The 23213-nt window shown below is 39.8% G+C and overlaps 2 protein-coding genes across 5 annotated transcripts in view; one reads left to right on the plus strand and one right to left on the minus strand.

Annotated features, from left to right (window-relative positions):
* ube2e2 (Ube2e2 protein) overlaps positions 1–7051 on the plus strand; it is a 37027-nt gene extending 29976 nt beyond the window's left edge. The window contains 3 exon segments of the mRNA NM_001094478.1: positions 264–396; positions 4318–4465; positions 6242–7051. Coding sequence (NP_001087947.1) covers positions 264–396; positions 4318–4465; positions 6242–6339 — 379 coding nt within the window. The 3' untranslated portion in view covers positions 6340–7051.
* Positions 7052–12693: 5642 nt separating this feature from the next.
* Positions 12694–22075, minus strand: nkiras1.S (NFKB inhibitor interacting Ras-like 1 S homeolog). Of its 4 annotated transcripts, XM_018268523.2 has the most exons (5): positions 21511–21528; positions 20509–20572; positions 20078–20187; positions 17380–17621; positions 12694–13100 (listed from the first exon to the last, which is right to left on the minus strand). In XM_018268523.2, the coding sequence occupies exons 3-5, from the start codon at positions 20169–20171 to the stop codon at positions 12858–12860; spliced, it is 579 nt and encodes a 192-aa protein (XP_018124012.1). In that variant the 5' UTR covers positions 20172–20187; positions 20509–20572; positions 21511–21528; the 3' UTR covers positions 12694–12857.
* Positions 22076–23213: the final 1138 nt, after the last annotated feature.

Genomic DNA, 23213 nt, shown 5'->3' on the forward strand with positions numbered 1-23213 from the left:
TTTTTCAGCATGATCATTGTGTCCTTCCTTTGCTTATTTCCAGGGTCTGTCAATCTCCTTGCTCTCAGCATTGCTAGTTATAAAAAAAACATGTTCCAGCTTATACTTTTTTTCTTTTTCTTCTTTTCCATAAATCTAAAGCTGCAGTGAGATAAAGCATTGCCTTTGGTTGCTGATGTTTTTGTCTTGTGTTTATTTGCATATATGTTTTATCTTGTGAAAGTGAGTAACCGCACCAAGAAAACTATATCTTTTTGTTACAGTGCTGGTCCAAAGGGAGACAACATTTATGAATGGAGATCTACTATCCTTGGTCCACCAGGATCAGTATATGAGGGTGGTGTTTTCTTCTTGGATATCACATTCACACCTGAATACCCATTTAAGCCACCAAAAGTAAGTATGCTGATTTTGCTTTCTGACAGTTGTGTTGACTTCTATAGGACCTCGACAGCTTTTATCTGACAGATTTTAGTATTGGGAGTTTTTCATGGTTTTTACATTTTAATAAATCTAAATTTTTAGAATTTTTTTTAAAAACACGTTTTTATAGAAAATATAGGAATTAGAATTTTAGTAAAATTTTAACTGTAAATTAACAAAAAAGTTGAGTCCTAGCATATACCTAAGCTAAATATGTTCAAACTCATTTTTTTTTTAACTTTACTATATTACCGTACCTAATAGGGTATCTACTTTTTATTTCTATAAAAACATGCCAATTAAGGTTGCCACCTGGCGGGTCTTGACCTGGACAGCCCTTCAAAAAACTGGACAGGATTTACTATGATTGACATGACGATCATCATAGCTCTGCCCTTGATGTCATGGCCCGCCCCCTGCCGTTTCATGGCCCTGCCCCCTTTAGTCAAGCTCTGCCCCATTACGTTGCCGCTCATCCCCCATTATGTCACAGCTCCGCCCCCTGTCGGGAGTTCCAACGGACAGAAGGTGGCCTTAACCCTAATGCCAAGTTGTGTTTTAGTACAGGTAGTGTTTTGCAGTTTAAAGCTGGCCATAGACGAAAAGATCCGATCGTAAGAATCAACGTACAATCAGACTTTCCCATCTCCCGACCCTCCACTAACCATAAAGATCAAAGTCTTACCATTCCGATCAAATAAAGTAGTAAAAGAACAGATCAGCCAATGTACTACCTCTGAAAGCATACGCACGCTAGTTATTTCTGACAAAGCTAGTGACAGTCGGCAGGTGACAGAAATTTTCTAACCTGTCCGATCGACCAAACGACCGATCTCCGCCGGACTCTCCACACACAGTCCGAAAATCGTACGAATCCACGATTCGTACGATCGGATCGTTGAGTCTATGGCCAGCTTAAGAGACAAGTCAGTCTAAAAAGGTTATAACTGACTGCACATCCAGTTTGAATGCCGTAATCATTGTAGAAAGTGTAATTTGTGTAATCTTATCAGCATCAGGTCTGTTAGTTGCCTTGCAATGTATTAACAATATATGCATAGAGAAGCTTAATGTTGACAATCAATATATCAGTTAAACACACATATAAACACATGCATTTAGTTTACTTAAAGGAGAAACAAACCCTTGAAAAAAAACCCTACCCTACATAGACCCTCCTCCCCACCAGCCTAGCTGACCTCCCCCCCACCCCGGGCAAATGCCCCTAACTCTTTACTTACCCCTCCATGCAGATTCTGTCCAGCGGAGTTCACGGGCGCCATCTTCAGGCGCTTCGGTAATCTTCGGAATGAGACCAGCGCTTAGGCAATTTTCGCAAGTTCATGCAGTTTTCGCTAAACAGAAAATTGCTCCAACTGCACCTGCGCCAATTCCCGGTCTCATTCCAAAGATTACCGGAGAGAAAAAGATGGATCCCATGAACTCTGCTGGACAGAATCTGCACGGAGGGGTAAGTAAAAAGATAGGGGCATTTCCCCGGGGTAGCAGCTAGGCTGAGGGAAGGAGGGGGTCTATGTAGGGTAGGGGGTAGGGTTTTTTTTAAGGGGTTGTTTCCCCTTTAAGTGACCCTTGTGTTTTGTGTTGTGTTAAAATTAAAAGGATACTGTCATGGGAAAAAAAATTCAAAATGAATCCGTTAATAGTGCTGCTCCAGCAGAATTCTGCACTGAAACAGATTATTTTATATTCAATTTTGAAATCTGACATGGGGCTAAACATTGTCAATTTCCCAGCTCTGATATTACACTCCATTAACCTAAGGGAAGCCTTCTGGATTCTAAAACTTGAAACCAGAACGCCAAAAGGCTTGAATACAAGACATGATATCACCTACCTATACTGATATATGTGGAATATAGGTTATATCATTTGAGTATTTATATAAATATCTACTGATCCAGTTTGAGTTATAGGACAACCCATTAGGACACCTGGCTTTGTCCATGTAATAACCATATAAACTAATGGAAGACTAACCCATCTTCTTCATTAGAATCTGACTATGTTAATTCTCCTTCCTTATATACGCATATATGTGTGCACATACCAATTTATGTGCATTTTTAACTGCAATAATCCAGACAACCAATAGAGATCGCTGGAGACCTATTGTATATAAAGCAAATTCTCGATTCACTTTGTAAACCTATGATTAGGGGAAGGTGTTCCCGAAACGCGTAAGGCCTATGCATTTTTACAGTGCCCAGCAATAAAATACCTGTTTTTTATCGGAGTGCCGCCCATCTGTTCGTGTATACGCTCTGATAAACTTCAATCACTCTTTACTGCAAGTTAAGGTGGCCATAGACGCACAGATAATATCGTACGAAACGGATTTTTGTCCGATATGCGGTGCATGTATGGTGGAAAAAGAGCCGACCGATATCGGCAGAAGACTTGGATCGGTTGGCTCGTCGATCGGGCTGGACGGAAAATTTTGATCGGGTGCATTTGAAGGGAACCAAACATCGCCCATTGTTAGTGGTGAATCGTCAGGTACAGGTAGAATTCTATTGTTTCTTCCCGTATATCTACCTGTATATCTGACGATTCAGCTTTTTTAAAAGAAATTTCACTGTTGGATGACTGGGCTCATATTGATTCATATATCACTGTGTACTTTACCATTTAATTGTGCAGCACTGTATGTAATTTTCCATATTGACAATTGTCTGCATCATTTTAGGTACTAATTAAAGTAATGTGGTACACTTATAGATGGATTCCAACTGAACATTATAGCAAAAAAAAAACAAAAAAAAACCTCATAATTTGTCATTAAGACGTTTCTTACAAAATTTGGAAAAATTTAAAGGAACTCGTGTGGCCCCTGGGCCATTATTTGTACTAATATGCAGAGGCACATTTATCATGGGTAAGATTTCAAATTCATGTGAGTTTTTTGAAGACTCCCATAAACTCCCATAAATTCGAAAAAGACTAGTTGAAATGTATTTATAAAATCAAATTTTTCCAACTTGGACGAATTCAAACTCACAACTTTTCAATGAGAAAAACTCACATGTCAGGAAGGCTGCAAACATCTCCAAATTGATCCCTGGACCTCTCCCATTGACTTATACAGTAATTTGGCAGGTTTTAGGTGGCGAATAGTCAAATTCTAATTCTTAAAGGGCCAGAATATGATCAATCTCAAATTGAATTAACATTTTTTTAAAAAAAACTCAAATCGAGTTTGGGTAACTCCCCAGTCGAATTTGAGAGTTTCAACAATAAAAAAATTTGACCCGTAATAAATCTGCCACACGGTGTCTCTTCCGATATTGTAATGAGCATGTGGCTTCCAGGCTAATTAAATTTGAACCTGCTACGGAGAACACTTCTGGGGTGGGGCCAGCTGCATGTCCTCACCCATGCCGTGTAGTTAAGTTTATGAATGGAAATATCTTTTATTTGGAAAACCCCAGTTCCCAAGCTTTCTGGATATTCTATTGCATACATACTGTGTATGTATATAGCACATTACCATACTACTTTGCATATTCCCTTTTATATTTTTATACAGAAATACAGTGTACCAGAATAATGTGGTAACGTTTTTTTAATGTTTTCCGTTTTTATGGGCATTTCAGACCTGTAGTTATTCTGAACATCCACAAGAGGTCAGAAAACCATTCATGATTTTTCTGTATATTGCAATAAACAGAACATATACACCAAGCAGTAATGTACTCTCTTACATAGTATGTATAATTCTACCACAGCTTTAAATTTTCACCATGGCAAAGCAGCTGTAGGTCTGGAGAAATAGAGAACGAAATGCACATTATTATTATGAATGAATTGCGCCTTTTGTAGAAGAGTATATTCAGCTCTTTGATTTAAATATGTGTTTCCTCTACTCCCAATTAGGTGACATTTCGGACGAGAATTTACCACTGTAACATAAACAGCCAGGGAGTGATCTGTCTCGACATCCTGAAAGATAACTGGAGCCCAGCACTCACAATTTCCAAAGTCCTCCTGTCTATCTGCTCTTTGCTCACAGACTGCAACCCTGGTAGGATCCCACCTTCCCACTTTAATTTTACAGTCAAACCTCAATTATACATTTTCTATGATTTTAAGTTCTTCCTTTTTTACACCAGTTTTTGTGATCCTGTCAGCATTTGGCTGCTTTTAAAATTTTCCTGGATTTTACACCATTTTTATGGTCACCTGAAAAATATGTCCAAAGCATCTTTTAGAACAGTGATCACCAACCAGTGGCTCTCGAGCAACGTGTTGCACACCAACCTATAACGTGTTGCTCCCAGTTGCCCATGAAGCAGGCGCTTATTATTTAATTGCTGGCTTAAAGAAAAGTATTCATTGTATTGGCTGCCAGTCCACATAGGCGCCCATATCTGACGTCCACAAGAGCTTTTTGCCTGCTTGCGTTGTTCTCCAGCTTTATTTTTACATTTGATTGTGGCTAATGGGTAAATAACATTGGGGATCCCCACTTTAGACAAATGGCACAAGGGGAGGGGTGCTTTGACATGACTCAAATGTCTGTCCTTGCTTGGAAGACTGAATGACAACGGATGCACACGGAACATCCGCACCAAAATACTCCCTAGAGACAGGCCTGCCGAAATCCACCTGTTACCACTCTTAAGCTGGCCATATACGTTCACTACAACGAGCTGTCGGTTAGCAATCGTTTGTTTTAATGTAACAATCTAAAACTAACCATTCATATTTAAATTGTTGAAATAAAGTAGGAAAAATATCAAATCTCTTTCCCAACAGAAATTTTCGAACCTGTCAGATCGAATAAACAACCAATCGCCATGGTACATAAGTTGCCGGGGTGATTACACAAGGTGGTCCAAAAATCATACGCACGACTATATGCTTTCAGTTCTGCAGTATTCAGAATGATGACACGTGGAAAGAGGTGTTTTGTCTGCCACTGTTCTGGGTAAATAGTGTATGCAAAATAAAACATGTTTCTAATATAGTTAGTTAGGCCAAAAATGTAATGTATAAAGGTTGGAATGACTGGATGTCTAACATAACATACGTATGTTAACAGAACACAACTTCCTGTTTTGCTGCTCTCTTGATTTCCTCTGATTGGTTACCAGGCAGTAACCAATCAGAGACTTGAGGGGGGCCACACGGGTCATAACCGTTGCTTTTGAACCTGAGCTGAATGCTGAGGATCAATTGCAAACAGTTATGTCCCATGTGGGGCCCCCTTCAAGTCGCTAACTAACTCCGAGTTAGAGAGCTGAAAAGCAGGAAGTTCTGTTCTGTTTTGTTAGACATCCAGTCACTCCAGCCTTTATAGATTACAATTTAGTATAATAATAATAATAATATATTAGAAACATTTTTTTATTTTGCACAGCCTATATTTACCCAGGTTTTATTTTTACACTTCCTTTAAGGCTAGGGCCACAAGGGGCCGAAATCAGTCTGCTGAAATCCGCAGGCTGATTTCAGCCCCTCACTGTGAGTAGGATCCTCTTATTCTTTCCCATTTGTAACCCTTGAACGTAAAATAACACTTTTAAAGCTTATTATACTAGAAACAAGTCCACTAGTAAGTTCTCTAGGTGTTTGGAATAGTATTTTGCACACAGAGTAAGGTACATTTTTCTACTGAATATTTTCTTTGTGGAAAATGGGAGACTTCCTCAACTCGCTTGTCATCAACCGGAAGAATACTGGTGAATATATACTTGTTAAAATGTACTAAATAGGAAATGACTAGATGCATATAGATCAGAACAAAACGTAAAAAAAAAAAAAAGTTTCAAAAACTTTTCTTTTTCTTTGTTTATAGCGGACCCTCTTGTTGGAAGTATCGCCACTCAGTACACGACCAACAGAGCGGAACATGACAAAATGGCCAGACAGTGGACCAAGAGATACGCAACATAGACCCCAGCCTTCCCTCAAACACGGCTGTTTGTCTGACAGAGAGAGCTGCTTGTTCATTTGAAGGGGAAATGGAGGGTGGGAGCTGGTAAAGAATTTCTATAACAGATTTTATTCAGCCTTTTATTTCCAGAGTTTTGTTATTGTAATTTAAGGTATCTTTCTGCAGCAGCTGCTTAGACTGAGCAGGGACATCTTTGTAATTCAAGAACTATTTGTCTTCTAATGAAGTAATAAGAAGGCAGATGTTTGGAAGAGATGGGCAAACAAGAAATGTACCTTGTGCAGTGAGTGACACTGCATATAAATGTAGGCATTTGTGTAAAGTCCTTGTAAAGTATTGAATTGAATGGAGTTTATTTTGAACCTTATTTGTGTGTATGTAAAAGAGGGCTATAGACTGAGACCAGCATAACCCTGTCTCTACCAAAGAGCTCTGCAGTGGGGATTGTGAATGTCATTCCCTGGCATAGGATATGAATGTCTGGTTTGTCTTGTGTATTAAGAATCCCTAAATACACTTTATATATATATTTTATCCTTTTGTATGTGTGTGTATTAATCTGAAGCGTTAAGTTAACAGGACCTGTTAGGATATACATTAAGCTGTTTAACTGTAAAGGTGGTTAATAATTACTCTGTGGATTTCTTATATGTTTCAGACTTCCGTCTGCATTTGTTACTGTGCTAATAAAAGTGAAAAAAATACAAAGATTCCAGATGTAATTCAGTTATTTATTGTCTCGGATGTTTCATTCACTAATAAAATGGTAAGAGTGGGCAAGTGAATCAACAGGAGTGATTTAGCTAAGGGAATGTAAACACTTGCTCAAACATGCCAATGTAAATTTTGCTTGACTGCAACTCCCAGCATTCATTCATTTCATTCAATTCAAATTCAATTGCTGGGAGTGGTCCAGTAAGAATATTTCTGTGTTCTTTACTGTACGAAATAATTCATCCCCTCCTCCCCATGGCGATTGTACTTGTGAATGGAATGAATAGCGGTTCATCCCAAAGATAATTATATGTTCTGCTGTGTGTCTTTCATGGGCATAGGCACAATTTAAGGAATAGAGGTAGTACAGCTACAGAGGTCCCCAAAAACAAATAGTTAGTACTTTTCAGTGTGATAAAGTAGCTCCTCAATAGAAAACATGATGGTTGTCTTGCACATGGGTCCCATTTCATTATTCTTACAGTGGGAGCAATCCCCCCCCCCCAATCTCCCTGCTAAGTAAGTAAAATATTAAGCCAAAACACCACACTTAGGGGCAGATTTATTAAGGGTCGACCTGAAAATGCAAACTTTTTTTTATGGTCAAAACTCTCAAATTTGACTAGGGAATTATCCAAACTCAATTAGTTTTTTTAAAAAATTCGAATTCGATTTTCAAGATTTATCATACTCTGGCCTTTTAATAATTCAAATTTGACTATTCACCACCTAAATGTAGTAGCAAGTAGTCTGCACAATGATTATTAAATTCTTTGAAGGCAGTGCACGTTACTTCAATGGCCACTTTCCACTGGAATCATCATAGGTAGAAGAATTTTGAAACAGCACCACCATATTTTTCTTATTTCTTAAAAGCCTTTAATTGTCCATAGGGGCATCGCAGCAACTTTTCAGGCCTTGTGGCCTTTTATCAAGCTTGATAAAAGTCTGCAAGGCCTGAAACGTTGCTGTGATGCCCCTATGCACAATTAAAGGCTTTTAAGAAATACGGTGGTGCTGTTTCAAAATTCTTCTACTTATTCACCACCTAAAACCTGCTGAATTACTGTAAGTCATGGGACAGGTCTAGGGATCAGTTTGGAGATGTTTGCAGCCTTCCTGATATTCAGGGGTGAGCATGGCAGGAGAGCCATGGCAGATTTAACAACTTAAGTCCATCAAGTTAAAGTACAGAAAGTTTAAGTACAACATATACAGTAGAGTTAGACAGAGTTGAACAGCAGTTGGATCAGAGTTGGACTGGAATCTCCAAGCAAACACTGGACATCACTGATCAACAATTCTTCTACCAACAAGATAAGATGGATTATACTGTCCAACTATGTTTAATCTGATTGCCTTCTTTTTCTCTCTCTCCTCTATACTTCTGCATATATCCTCTGCACTCCAACATCCATCAAACTATCCTGAAATTGAAATCTCCTCTTCACTGCTCCCATCACCCTCTCTCAATCTAAGCACACTATCTTGTATTGTTAAATCTATTATCCTCTCTCATCCCATCAAACAATACACTGCTCGCACTGTCAAATCTAGGTCACACCTTGTCTCACTCTCATTATTACGGTTACTTGCAGCTGGGGATATCTCCCCAAACCCTGGTCCAACTCACTCATTTGTACCCTCACTTATTCCTACTCTCAGGCATTCAACAAGGTCTTTTCCAGTCTCTCAGTCTTTACGCACTTCTAATCTTGCAAACCTAATTCACATAAAACCAGCACCCTCCCTGCCTTTCTCATGTGCCCTCTGGAACGCACGGTCAATCTGCAATAAACTAACAGCAGTCCATGACCTCTTTATAGCTAAATCCCTTCACCTTCTTGCAATCACTGAAACATGGCTCTCCCCCTCAGACACTGCTTCACCTGCTGCCCCCTGCTATGGAGGCTTCTCACTTACTCACACTCCTAGACCGGATGGCCGTCATGGCGGTGGGGTGGGATTTCTTCTCTCCCCCAAATGTAGGTTTCAAAATCTAACTACACCGACTTCTCTCTCCTTCACTTCTTTTGAAGTCCACAGCATACGTTTGTTTTCTCCAATCTCTCTGCGTGTTGCTGTCATATATCGCCCCCCAGGACCCTACTCCACCTTCTTGGATCACTTTGCTGCCTGGCTTCCATACTTTCTCTCCAGTGAGACACCTGCTCTCATTTTAGGGGACTTCAACATCCCCATTGATAACTCTGCTTCTGCTGCCACCTCTAAACTTCTCTCTCTAACAGCTTCTTTTGGTCTCTCTCAGTGGACCGACTCACCTACCCACATCGAGGGTCATGCTCTTGACCTTATATTCTGCCACTCATGCTGCCCATCCAACTTAATTAACTCTCCCTACCCTCTGTCTGACCATCATCTACTCTCCTTTCAGATACTGCTTTCACCTGCACCTTCACAACCATCTCTCTCTACCCACACGTATAGAAACTTAATGCCTTTGAACCACAACAATTATCAACAGTATCAGCACAATCCATATCTCATATTAATACTCTCTCCTGTCCCAATATGGCAGCTTCTCTCTACAACGATGCCCTTTCAACAGCACTTGACTCCCTTGCACCTTCTACCACCCGTCACAGCCGGCCCGCTAAACCCCAACCCTGGCACACTAGTGTAACACGGTACCTCAGAAGATGTAGTAGATCAGCTGAGCGACGGTGGAGAAAGTATCGAACTGATCCTGACTTCATCCACTTCAAATTCATGCTCTCCTGCTATAACCGAGCTCTATCATTAGCCAAAGAACAATACTTCTCTTATCTAATATCTACTATGTCCTCCAAACCACAGCAGCTGTTTGCCACATTTAACTCACTCCTATGCCCCCCTCCGCCTCCTCCACCTATTAATGTTACCGCCCAAGACCTTGCTCATTTCTTTAATGAAAAAATCGATCTCATTAGGCTGAGCATACCGTCCGACAACAATCTCAGACCAACGTGCAGTCCACTCACATCTACTTTGCACTCCTTCACCCCTGCAACTCTAGATGAAGTTAGCAAACTTCTAGCCAGCTCAAAACCCACCACCTGCTCCCTTGACCCCATACCCTCTCGCCTTCTCCACACTCTCTCCTGCACTTACCCACCTATTCAATCTTTCACTCTCTACTGGTACCTTTCCATCATTATACAAACAAGCACTAATCACTCCTATCCTCAAAAAACCTTCCCTTGATCCCAGCTCTCCCACTAACTATCGACCGGTCTCCCTTCTTCCATTCGCATCCAAATTACTAGAAAGGCTTGTTTACAAACGCCTGATCCAGCATCTCACTCACAACTCCCTCCTCGACCCATTGCAATCTGGCTTCCGCCCATCACACTCGACTGAAACTGCACTCACCAAAGTAACCAATGATCTTCTATTGGCAAATTCTAAAGGTCATTATTCCATTCTAATCCTTCTAGATCTCTCTGCAGCCTTTGACACAGTTGACCACACACTCCTCCTTGACATTCTACACTCAGCTGGCATTCGGGACACTGCTCTTTCATGGTTTACATCTTATCTGTCTGACCGTTCCTTTAAAGTTTCCTTCTCTAACTCTACTTCTACTACTTTCCCACTCTCTGTTGGAGTTCCTCAAGGCTCTGTTCTTGACCCCCTGCTGTTCTCGCTCTATACAACTTCACTAGGAAAACTCATTCAGTCATTTGGACTTCAGTATCACCTTTATGCTGATGACACCCAACTCTACTTGTCTACTCCTGATCTTTCTAATTCTGTCCTTTCCCAAGTCACAGACTGTCTCTCTGCTGTCTCCTCCTGGATGTCACAACGCCACCTGAAACTGAACCTTTCTAAAACAGAACTCATTATATTTCCTCCAAGATCTTCCCCTCAGATATCACTCACCGTAAACAACAACACCTTTCATTCCACCACACAGGCACGCTGCCTAGGAGTCATCTTAGACTCTCATCTGTCTTTTTCACCACACATTCAAACACTTGCAAAATCTTGCCGTATTCAACTGCGCAACATTGCTCGAATACGACCATATCTCAGTTCAGAATCAACTAAAACACTGATTCAGTCTCTCATCATCTCCCGCCTTGATTACTGCAACTTACTCCTCACAGGTATTCCAACAAGTCACCTTTCACAACTCCAATCTATTCTAAACGCGGCCGCTAGACTCATTCATCTAGCTCGCCGCTCAACATCAGCTGCTCCCATATGTATGTCCCTTCACTGGCTCCCAATCTCTTCTAGAATCAAATTCAAATTACTTACACTCACATTCAAGGCCCTTAATAATGAAACCCCTCCCTATATTTCATCTCTAATCTCCAAATACACTCCTTCAAACCTACGCTCTGCTTCTGATCTTCGCCTCACTTTTCCTCTGGTCACTTCTGCCCATTCTCGTCTACATGACTTCTCTCGGGCTTCTGCTTTTCTCTGGAACTCTCTGCCACAAGCTGTCAGACTTTCTCCTTCTTTCCAAATTTTCAAGCGCTCCTTAAAGACCCATCTGTTTAAAGAGGCCTATTCGATGTACCTTAACTAATCATTGGTGTATCAAAAATGACAAATTGTTTATACAATCCTAATGTCTCAATTGTACCCTAACCTTTTAGTTTGTAAACCCTATTGTACTCTGTAATCCTTGTCTGTTATCCACCATTTATTCCCTGTTTGCTATAACTGCAGTAAAGCACTGCGTATCTTGACAGCGCTATATAAATAAATGATGATGATGATGATATTCAACTCAAATAGAGTTTGATTGAATTTGAATCAAATTTGATTTGAGTTTTCAGGTCTTTCAATTCATCCTAGTTTTTAAAATTCAAACGACCCTAAAACTCAAACATCTTTAAATTGGTCACTGTTCCTCTCCCACTGATTTATACATGAACTCAGCATGTTTTAGGTGGCGAATAGTCTAATTTTAATTATTCCCAGGGTATAGGTTTGATAAATCTTAAAATTAAAATAGATTTTTGATAATTCACAATTTAAGAGTTTTGACCAAAAGAAAATTTGAATTTACTATTAGACCCTTAATAAAATCTGCCCCTAAAAGTCTTTTATATTAGGTAACAGTAAGATTGCGGTCTTATACAGGATTTGCACTAGAGAATACTTTAGTTCTGCTGCTAATTGTTTCCCTAGCACCTGCCTCTCTCTTCCTTTTCCTTCCTCCCAACTTGCTAGTTCAGCCATGTTTTTTCTGAAGTAAAGTTTGTTCTACTAGCAGCTGCTGTAAACCTCTTCTGTACTAATCCAGGGTCCAGAATATAATCATTTATATAGAATATTTTTCTTAATTCTTTAGCATTATAAGCAAATTTTGGTCTCACCATCATCTTGCATTATGATAGAACTGGTATAAGCACAGGGGAATTCTTTATATGCAACACTGAGAATCCCCCCCCTAGTCCCTCAGAAGACCCAAGTATTACTGGGACTGTAGTAGGGTTGCCACCTTTTCTGGGACAGGAAAATGGGCAGGGGGCGGAACGGATGATGTCAGAGGTGGGGCAGGGCTGGTGATGGCTGATCGCCTTGTCATTATTTTCAATGTCCTGTCCGGATTCCTAATTTGTAGCTATAATAACATTTTAGCTTTTAGACAGGACAGAAATGAGCAGGAGATGCCATTAGCATGTTAATTATTTAATCAGACAGACCTCAGTCAAAGCTAAACTATAAAATACAGACAAAAGGCAAATTAGCAAGTAGTTTGTATCCGTTATGACACCAGATGCTCATTACTCATTCTGTGCAGTAGCATGGGGTCAATAAAAAAACAACATGATGCCTATCAGTTATCAGAAGATGGTGTGCCTTTGCTTTTTCTTCCCGGCAAAGGAAAAGTGGATTTGGATTGCAGCTGATTTAGCTTGCTAGCCAGCAATGTGAATGGTTCTGTCAATGTCTTCCTGTCTGTTACAGACACCTCCCATAGCTTCATTCTTTCACTCTTTGCCCATTGCTGTGCCATGTCAGTGTCCACTTGCCTCTGTCCTGCAAGATCCATTTTGTTCCCCAAAACAATAATTACAACCTTGTAAAAGAAAAGGAGAGGGGTTGTTAATACAGAAGGGTTATAAAGATATCTGATACTAGTTCACCCTTATATGGGTAACTAGGTTTGTTACACTACATATTCTACAGATATAGTTATCGTCTCATGTGACAAATGGAAAGCTAAAAATATTCTCTCTAAAACAGGGGTCTCCAACCTTTTCTACCCATGAGCAATAATCAGATGTAAAGAATTCAGGAGCAACACTAGAATGAATAGTGTTCCTGGGGGTGCCAAATAAGTGCTGTGATTGGCCATTTGGTAGCCCCTATGTCGACTGACAGCCTGCAGGAGGCTCTGATTGGCAGTACATGTGTTTTTATACAACCAATCAAGCCTGGAATTCAAAAATAAGCATCTACTTTGAGGCCACTGGGAGCAACATCCAAGGGGTTGGTGGGCAACATGTTGCTTATGAGCCACTGGATGGGAAACACTGATCTAAAAGGTTAATTTTCCCTTACTGTCTCAAGAAGCCTGTATAAGAAGAATAAGTTAATAAAGCTTAGCTAAGGCAGAGCAAATAAATATTTTTTAAATTTTTTAAAATGTATAAACCCAAAGGGGACCTAAAAGTTTCATGACAGTATTTCTTAAATAAAAAAATAAATAAAAAAAAACTACTCTGAAAAAGACTATTTGCTTCAGGAGCTCTAATAGTTAATATAAATTATGTAAAACAAGAAACATAATAGGACTTCATCCCCAGAAAGCCAGATAAAATACTTAATCTGTAATATTGGGATTAGGTAAAATGGCAATTTTATTTGTCAACCATGCCAACACTTACATATCAAAAACATTACCTTAGGCGCCGGACACACATGCCTTTTTACCGCGCAGTCTGTACAACGGTTTTATAAAAACTGATCGATAGTGTAGTGTGCCATTGGCGAAAGGTTTAAACCTGCTAGCGTATGTACAGCAGTGGTCGGCTTATTTGAAAACTGTGGCACGAACCGCGGCAAAGACCCGCATGTGTGTCCAGGGTAGACTCCTGTAAGAGATGGGGCCCCTCCCCCCTGTGGCACAAGCAATTGTATTATAAAATAATAATGTTATCACAATACTGTGAATAATAACTGCTGTTAGTATTGAACTAAAAAGTCCACCAAAAATGAATACCCTCTGATCCTGTGAACAGAAGTCTTCCATTAAAGGGCATGTAAAGGCAAAAAAATAAAATCCCCTTTTACTTTCTTTAATGAAAAATAAATCTCCAATATACTTTAATTAAAAAAATAGTTTAATTTTATAAGAAACCTGACTGTATGCAGTGAAATTCTCCCTTCATTTACTACTGTGGATTGGAATTCTCATACGGTCCCTAACTGCTGAGCAGGGAAACCATCATACTTATGAACAGCAGGGGGAGCCCCCACCTTATTTACCAGCCATGCAGAACTCATGCAGTTTTGTTTATGACGATCCCTAAGCAGCCCAGACCACACTGAGCATGTGCACAGTCTTAGTCTTACAAAGATGTTTAACAAAGTTACAAGATGGTGACCCCCTGTAGCCAACTTTGAAAGCATTAAGAATTTGTTTGATTAGGCTTTGTGGTGCAGTAAGTTCATGTTTATATTTAGTATACAAAATACAGCATTTTTAGCCTTATTCTATTTTAGACTTTACATGCCTTTTAACAGTCTCTTCCTAGGTGAATAAGAGAGATATGCCGTTAGTTGGATGTAATTAGACAGAGGTCTTAACGGAAGCTACATCAGTGTATGAAACAGTTAGTATTTAATATTGAGTTCATCTATATCACACCTGCAATGGTGGCACCATGTGTAATGTTCTTATTCAATATGCTGTTAAGTACTGAACTATAACTCACACGCTAGCATATCCAGGCACCTACGGATATGAGCACCTAAGGATAATGAACCAATTCTATTTCATACAAACTATCGATGTTTGTTTTGAAACAATGACCACTGAATGCTAATGGCTTGCTATGAGCTTGTAGATCATTTGCAAACTTTTTTGAACTTTTCATTTTGTACTTTATATTGTCTCCTTAAGAAGCAGGTAAAAGCAAGGTGTTGACTGAATGGGCTTTAAAAAAAACGGGGCCCATGTATCATGCTGTGTAAAGTGAATAATGCGGAGAAAAACAGTGTAGAAAGCTTATATTTAATAACTATAACCACAGAGTGAAAAGTTACACTTGAGAGATAATTATCGGGTCCGAGGCCACAACATGGTCCATGTCAGGTGCGGACTGAGAATTAAAATAGGCCCTGGCATTTCAGGTACACAGAGGCCCAATCAGCCCACATAGAGGCCCAAACAGCCCCACCAGCCCACTAAATACTGATTTTCTATGGGACCTTATAGCAGCCCCTCTGGCATTTGCCAAAACCCACAGATTGCCAGTCCGGGCCTGGTCCATGTTAACCAGTGACTTTGAATTGATGAAAAAAGAGAGAGTCAGGTTGTCTTCAGGACTTCAGCCTATGGAAGGATCGCTCTGCCCCCAGCCCAGTGTCACTGAAGCAATGTGGAAGATCTGTTAGTAGTGTCAGCCGGTCTGCTGCACACAGGTTCGCGGGGCGGCTTTGCGAGGGGCTTTGAGAGGAACTATTCCGGGTGCAGCATTTACTTGATACTGACACATTCCTATGATTTCTATAGGAACGTGACAGTATCGCTTTAAATAAAATCACAGCTGTCCTCGGAGAACTACAACTATTGGAATGTGTTAGGTAACCTCTGCTCTCGGAGGTTTTGCATTGCACTATACAAGCAACGCCACAAACATTCTTGTTAGGAATGAGGATCAGAGCCATGCACTCTCAACAATTTTGCAAATTAGCCAATCACATTCTTACAGCAGCAAGGTCTCTATTATCAGCGAATTGGAAACAACCAAACAAACCAGGGCGACAAGAATTGATATCAAAGAAACTGGATCAGAGCAATGGAATCCATAAGAAACAGGCTTCAAGACAGAAGCTACGAGGGGGAGTTGGAGTGGCATCCGTGGGCCCAGTACCTGGATAACCTGCAGGCTAGAGGTACCATTTGTTGAGCGCAAGATGTTTCAACCTTTTTTTTTTTTTTTTTAGCTAGAACCCGAAAACTTTTTCTCTCTTATCCTTCCTTTCTCTATCTCTGATTCTCCCTTCTTTCCATCACTTAACCCCCCCCCCTAAAATAACCAGCGATACAAAATATGCTGAACTAGGAGAAATGGGATAAGAGGAGACTCACTATATCATAGATGGATAATAGTGTATGAATAATATGTCACGATACTGACTAAAGAATCAGACTACAGTTATGGATGTTGTACCTAGCACGTTGATCCTTTGTTCCATTTGTTGACGTTATTCTTTTCTCTGACAACTGAAAATCAATAAAAATTATAAATGGGAATACGCTAGGCAACAAATTAAATTCCACAAATTTGTCAGGGGAGGAAGTTTAATTTGGGCTTTTTTTAGCAATAATCGTGTCTGTTATATTGTAAATGAAAGCAGGGACGGAACTAGGGGTAGGCAGAAGAGGCACCTGCCTAGGGCGCAATAATAGGGTGGTTTCTGCCTACCCCTAGTCCTTGTTTGCTCTCCCCTCTCCTCCCCTACGCTGCTCTCCCCTGTTTCACCACAGCCCTTCCCCCATGTTACATCATGGCACACGGGCGAACAGGTACGCACACGCATGGGAGTGGGGGAAGTGAGGTGGCTGGCCAAGGTTGCCTAGGGTGCCCTGTTGGCTTGGCCCAGCCCTGAATGAAAGTCTGAATGTGCTGGTAGCAGATATCACACACATGTTTGTAGAGATCACGAGTCTTATTTATGTAGTCTCGTGTATATTTGAAGGGGGCGCTGTACCAATGAAGTTGGTTACCAGGGGCAATAAAATTTTTCAAATTTCGAACCAGACATTCGTCTCTTCTAGCCCAGAGAGCGCAATTGTGCTTCTTTGTGATAACACCCTGCCCCCACCAGTCCTCCCTGGACCCCCTCCAGTACAAAAAAAAGGTAAGCGTGGAGGGGGGCAGCAGCAAGCCACATCAGACGGCAAAGGGGCTAGGATTGCAAGGATCCCTGTATGTTTGTTTATGGCAGAGAAACGCAATCTACTCATTAAAGGGAAAGTTCAACTTCAAATAAAACTGACTAGTGTAATCTAAACGTTGTCTGTAGCCTTCATATATTATAATGTGCAGTATCAAAGACATTTTTTCTGTTCTATATTCATCTAAAATGCCTATAATTACCCCATAATAACATATAGGTATACCTACCTCTTTCTTGTCGCTGAATTTGTCTACTTCTTTCTTTAACAGTTTAACTCTCTTGAATGATTCTAAACAATTGATACTGTAGACAAGAATAAAGCCATCAGCAAATGAAAAGTAGTGTTTGGGCAATTCAGTGTCTTCTCGCACTCCCTGGGTATCATAAAGGCGCAACTGCTCTTTTACGCCACGGTCTGTTTCCACTGTAGCAATATATACATCTTCCAGGGTTTCAATATGTTCCAGATCTAGTATAATATTTAAGCAAATTGATCAAATGATATTCTATGTATAAACAACATCTCAAGCTTGTGCTTGAAAAACTGGCTCATCAGTTTTGAGTATATTATTGACTGAATGAGACATAAGCCCTTAATGTTATTTTATATTACATTAAGATTTAAGAGCAAGGGCACACGACATTTGTATTTAACGTTTTTATAAACTATAAAAATATTGCAGCCCAGGGGGCCCAGAAATTTTTTTCGTATGGGGCACTGCGATTTCTGATGGCGGCCCTGCAGGTACCAGAGTTCATGCCTTTCCTACAATAAGGATATGCCTTGTATCCAGGTATCAGTATGCATTTATTAAAGGGGAAGTACAGTATAGTAAATATGAAAAATGAACATAAAGCTTCATCATACTGAAAGAAAAAAAATTCTTAAAGGGGTGGTTCACTTTTTAGTATGTTATAGAATGGCCAATTCTAAGCAACATTTTAATTGGTTTTCATTATTTATTTTTTTATAGTTTTTTTTTAATGATTTGCCTTTTTGTTCTGACGTTCTTTAGCTTTCAAATGGGAGGGTCACTGACCCCATCTAAAAACAAATGCTATGCAACAAATATATTGTTGTTGCTACTTTTTTACTTGTCATTCTATCATATTTAAGGCCTCTCCTATTTATTTCCCAGTCTCTTATTCAAATAAGTGCATGGTTGCTAGGGTAATTTGGACCTTAGCAACCAGATTGCTGAAACTGCAAAGTGGAGAGCTGCTGAATAAAAAGCTAAAGAACTCAGAAAATAGTAATGAATGAAAACCAATTGCAAAATGTATGACCTATTTCAGAAAATATTAAGTTCATCTTCACTAGCCCAGTCAACATCTGCCTCTCTTCATTTTCTCTTCATGCAGGAGTCAACATTTAGGTCTATTGTAGACTTTGAGGGGTGCTTCTTTTACCTATGTGCATTAGAGCTTACTCTCTTGAATAATCACTCAGTTATTTTATTAGATTTCATTTGCACTGGAATCAATTATTTGAGTGAGCTCTAACACATCTAGCTAAACTACATGGGATATTTTTCAGGATGATGTCAGATGAATAGATTGTATCCTACAAAGATAGATGTAGTTGCATTGGTTAAAAAATAAATATTCATAAATAAAATAAAAGAAATAAAAAAACACTGTGGGATTACACAGGCTTTGTGGACTCTGGCATGGTATTTTTAATTGGGAATTCACAAAAGTGGCATTAAACTGAATGTTGGCATTACATTGCAGTAAAATGTTTGTTTACTATAGAAACTCTGAACCATTTTGTTGAATAAAGCAATTACACTAGCTGAACTCCACCTTTCCGAATCTGATGTCATTAAAACCAGCAAAACTTTTACCACTAACATGGCACAAGTTGTACTCCAGATTTTTATGGGGAAGTTAGCTATGCCAAATTCAGTAGCATTCTGGAAGGACAATTTAATAAGAAAGTGTACTAAATCCCCACATTCATTCTAATATTAGTTTACTCCACCTTTGTGAATATCCCCCCCCCTTTGAGAACCAAGTTTTCCAAATAAAGCTGAATTACAATTTACACCCAGTTGAAGTTAAATGTTAATAATATCATATTCAGAAAGATGGAGTTAAACTGGCAAAATTGCTTTACTCCAACTCCAAACTGCTGGCAGTCATGATTTTCTGGTGTAAATCTAATTTTATTTTGTGTTAATGACACTCAGTGAATTCCATGCTTGCTCTGGTGCAGACAGTAAGGTTTCAGCAGTTCTGACAACCTGGATTAGTCGGGCTTTACCTGAAATTCCTGCCCACCCCCTGGTCTCTCTTTGTTTAAGTGAATCCCCCAGTTCCACATCCAAAGAGAGCAAGGGCTCTCACTGACGAGTGGTTGAAGCTGCGCTCCCCTGCGTTCCGTTGTTCTGCGTTCAGCTGCAGGGGAGCGCAGGAATAGACGCATTTAGCTTTTTTCAATGGGGCTGTACTCACACATGCGAGTGTAGGGGCCGAATTCAGGTTGAGACGCAACATGCTGCATTTTTCCTGACTGTGTTCGGCGCCTACACGCGCCTGTGTGAGTACAGCCAAATTGAAAAAAAGCTAAATGCGTCTATTCCCCTGCGGCTGAACGCAGAAAAACGGAATGCAGGGGAGCGCAGCTTCAAATGCTCGTCAGTAAGAGCCCATAGCTTCATCATTGCACATTTGCACGGTGACATCACAGGGAGATCCCAGGCATCACCTCCACAAAAAGCTGGCAGCACTTAGCACATGTGAATGATCTCCCAGCAAATGTTATTTATAGGTTGACAGTTCCGTTTCAGATTCAGCATGACTGAATACTAACTATTTAATGTATCACAGCATTGTCAAAATTGTACGGATATGGCTTACTCCATGCAAGTCCTGAATTTCTGAATCATATTATTTTCATATTGCATGGCACACAAAACTTACCTAATCTGTAGTTTCCATATAGTAGCTGCTCTAGGATTGCAGTTTTACCAACTGCTGCAAAACCACAAACAACCACTTTGCTGCCTTTCCCCATTGTAAAGAAGAAAATTCTACAAAACACACACAAAGAAAGTGTCAGTTCCATTAATTTTGCCTTACAAGTGCTTTATCTGTCATATTGAATCCACCTTTGAACGTTACAGCTGGGAACTAATGTTCTAAGAACCTGCTTATAGTTCCCTTACATGACTTATTTAATCAATTTACTGTATCAATGATCTTACAAAATGCAAAGTGGTATTTGGAATAGCTCTAGTCTACTGAGAAGACTAGGAGAGCTAAAATACAACACAGGTTTGTTATTTGGCATTAAATCGTAGAATCCAACAGAATTAAATACAGTGAACACAAAGGAACAGGCAAATGCTCACCAGAAAATGAAAGTCAGACTAGTAAACAGTTGATCTGTGACAAAACTCATTTGTGCTGACACACCTGGGGAGAAGGAAAGCTCCAAGACTGTTTATCGCCAACAGATTAGTCACAATAGTGCAAGCTAGAACGCTCTATTTATTCTGCAGAATACTTTACCATACCTGAGTAAACAGCTCTAGACACTGTCTGTGTTTGTTTAGGATAGAAGCTGCCATATAAGCTTGGTGTGACATCACTTCCTGCCTGAGTCTCTCCCTGCTCACTTACAGCTCTGAGCTCAGATTACAGCAGGGATGGGAGGGGGAGAGGAACAAACTGAGCATGCTCAAGCCCTGCCCTGGAGGTTTATGCTGAAAACAGGAAGTCTGATACAGAAGCCCACGTGTACACAATAGAAGGAAAGGAATGCCTTGTTTCTTTTGACAGAGGACTCAGAGTAGCATTACTTTAAGGGTTTACTGGTGTATTTATATAGACCTTTCTGATAAAGCTTACTTAATTCTAGCCTTTCCTTCTCCTTTAAGGTTAGCTTAGGGTCTTATCAGTAGCTTATCATTCTACCTTTGAGCATCCACTTGGAAGAGGAATTCATAAACATAATATTTTTATCCTCTTTAAATCCCAAGCACCTGTGCATGCTGTGCTGAAATCTTTGCAGCCACACATCAAAAAAGAATTTCCAAAACAGGTTTAATTTTTTTCTAGTTTTCTGGTGTTATAACCAGCAATAACTGACTAAACATCACTTGTTTAACTGGACTGAACTAATTAAAACTGATTTGAGATTGTTTGCAAAGGGTTCCTATTTTAGCATAAAACTTCACCTGTTTACAATTATACTTCATTATTTTACAAAAGTTACCCTTTAAGGATTTGACCCATTCAGAGGGATTAACATCATGCATTCAGGTAAATAGGCAGAGTATGCTCAACAGGGACTGTCCCCACAGAAGAGCATTATAAATTTGTGCATGGGGGTAAGAATCCTTAGAACTCACCAGCGTTTTTCCTGCACTCTCCTGTGTTTTAATGGGTTGAACTGCAAGTGGACACAGGTTTAAATGCAGCCGACTCTTTATGGCCATGTACTCATGACGGGGCATGCAAACACAGGTGGAACACATGTGTCGTTGTGAGTACAGGCCACTTTAAAAGAATTAATTGCGTTTGGGCCTGTTCTCCATCCACCTTGAGACAGTGTTCCCAATGCAGAGCTGTCCATTTTGATTGCTGCCATGCTAGGTGTTTGTGGATGTGCAGTGACATCACAAAATGCTCATTGTACATGTGCATTGAGCATTTATAAGAAAGTAGACCAGTGCCAAAAACGAATAAAAAATTTTTGGGGCTCTTACAAACAGGTGTTTTTTTTTTAAATGTGGTTTTTAAACACATTCTAAGCTCAAAACCACATATATTGTGTTTATATGCATGCAAATGTAACCTTCTATTCTAATCATAGCTGAATGTGCATCAAGGGCAAGAAAATGCAGCATGCAGTGTCTAAACAAATGCAATGAAATTCAAATGAAGTAAAACAAACCTGTGTCTCAAATGCATAAAAAAATGCCCATGTGTAACAGCCCTTAGGAAAGACACAATTCAAGTTTGTAAAATATCCCTGCATAAGGCATATTTATGTCTCCCTCTTTAAAAGGAATGGTTTATATTTCAGTGCTAAACTACAACTTTATAAGAACACTCAATGCCTACAACAACCACTATCTTGGAAAGATGTTTCAAGTTTTTGTGGTCTGTCACAAAGCTTTATTTAACATAAATAAAAAACATTTTGCATTACTGCTTTTTACTTCTAAATTTGCTGTGTAAATGTGTGCGTGCATTCCTACATGGTGTAAAAGCCAATTAAGTTAGAATCTTTGTTTCTTTTTCTGGCTGTTCAGTGCAGAGAAAGTCTCACAGAGAAAGTCTCACCAGGTCAGTAAAATAGCGGCCAGGTAGCAACCCCACTTTTGGCCGAATCTCCAGGCCCTACCCTGGTTAATGGAGAGTGAGTCCTGGGTGTAGGGGGCCCATGAGGGCAGGGCCCATAGTGTTTTGTCCCGGTGCCCCGCCGGCCCAGTACAACCCAATGTGACTGAAGCATGGAGCGCTGGCTAGAGATTAACCGCCTGTGATGTTATATCGCACCCTAAATGATAAATATCCTACTAATGCAGGGTGCTGTATACATTCAATTAAAGATGTCAATCAGGGGCGTAACTATAGAGGAAGCAGACCCTGCGGTTGCAGGGGGGCCTAGGAGTGTAGGGGGCCCAGTGAGACCCTAATTAATTAGCAATTTTAATATATCTTGGTAAAATAGGCCAACTTATAAATATTTTGGGGCCCTAAATTGAATTTGCTATGGGGCCCAGTAACAACTTGTTACGCCACTGATGTCAATTATTAATTGAACTGTTTTGTTTCAGATATTACTTACACAAAACATGTATTTACCAATGAACCCAGCATTTATTTATTTATTACGCTTCATTTATTAGGGAATATCCTCATGCAGATCAGCTTTTATACACAATATTGGATGTTTATTCACGGCGATAGTCAATTTCACTGTATTTCAGACAAACTATAAAAACACTAGAATGCAACCTTAATGTATAACTACGAGAAATAAAAGTTTGGAACTGAAGACGAGATAATATCCCAAATCCCCAACCCCTAAACTGGTTCTTATACC

This window comes from Xenopus laevis, chromosome 6S (genome assembly GCF_017654675.1).
Source record: "Xenopus laevis strain J_2021 chromosome 6S, Xenopus_laevis_v10.1, whole genome shotgun sequence".
In the NCBI taxonomy this organism is placed as follows: domain Eukaryota; kingdom Metazoa; phylum Chordata; class Amphibia; order Anura; family Pipidae; genus Xenopus; species Xenopus laevis.

Excerpts from the sequence above, each read along its gene's own strand:
- nkiras1.S (XM_018268520.2), bottom strand. Across the intron at positions 17,622-20,077 it reads ATATGGAAACTACAGATTAG|ATCTGGAACATATTGAAACC; the intron begins GTAAGTTTTGTG and ends ATATTATACTAG. Across the intron at positions 13,101-17,379 it reads AATTCAGCGACAAGAAAGAG|GTTGTAATTATTGTTTTGGG; the intron begins GTAGGTATACCT and ends TTCTTTTACAAG.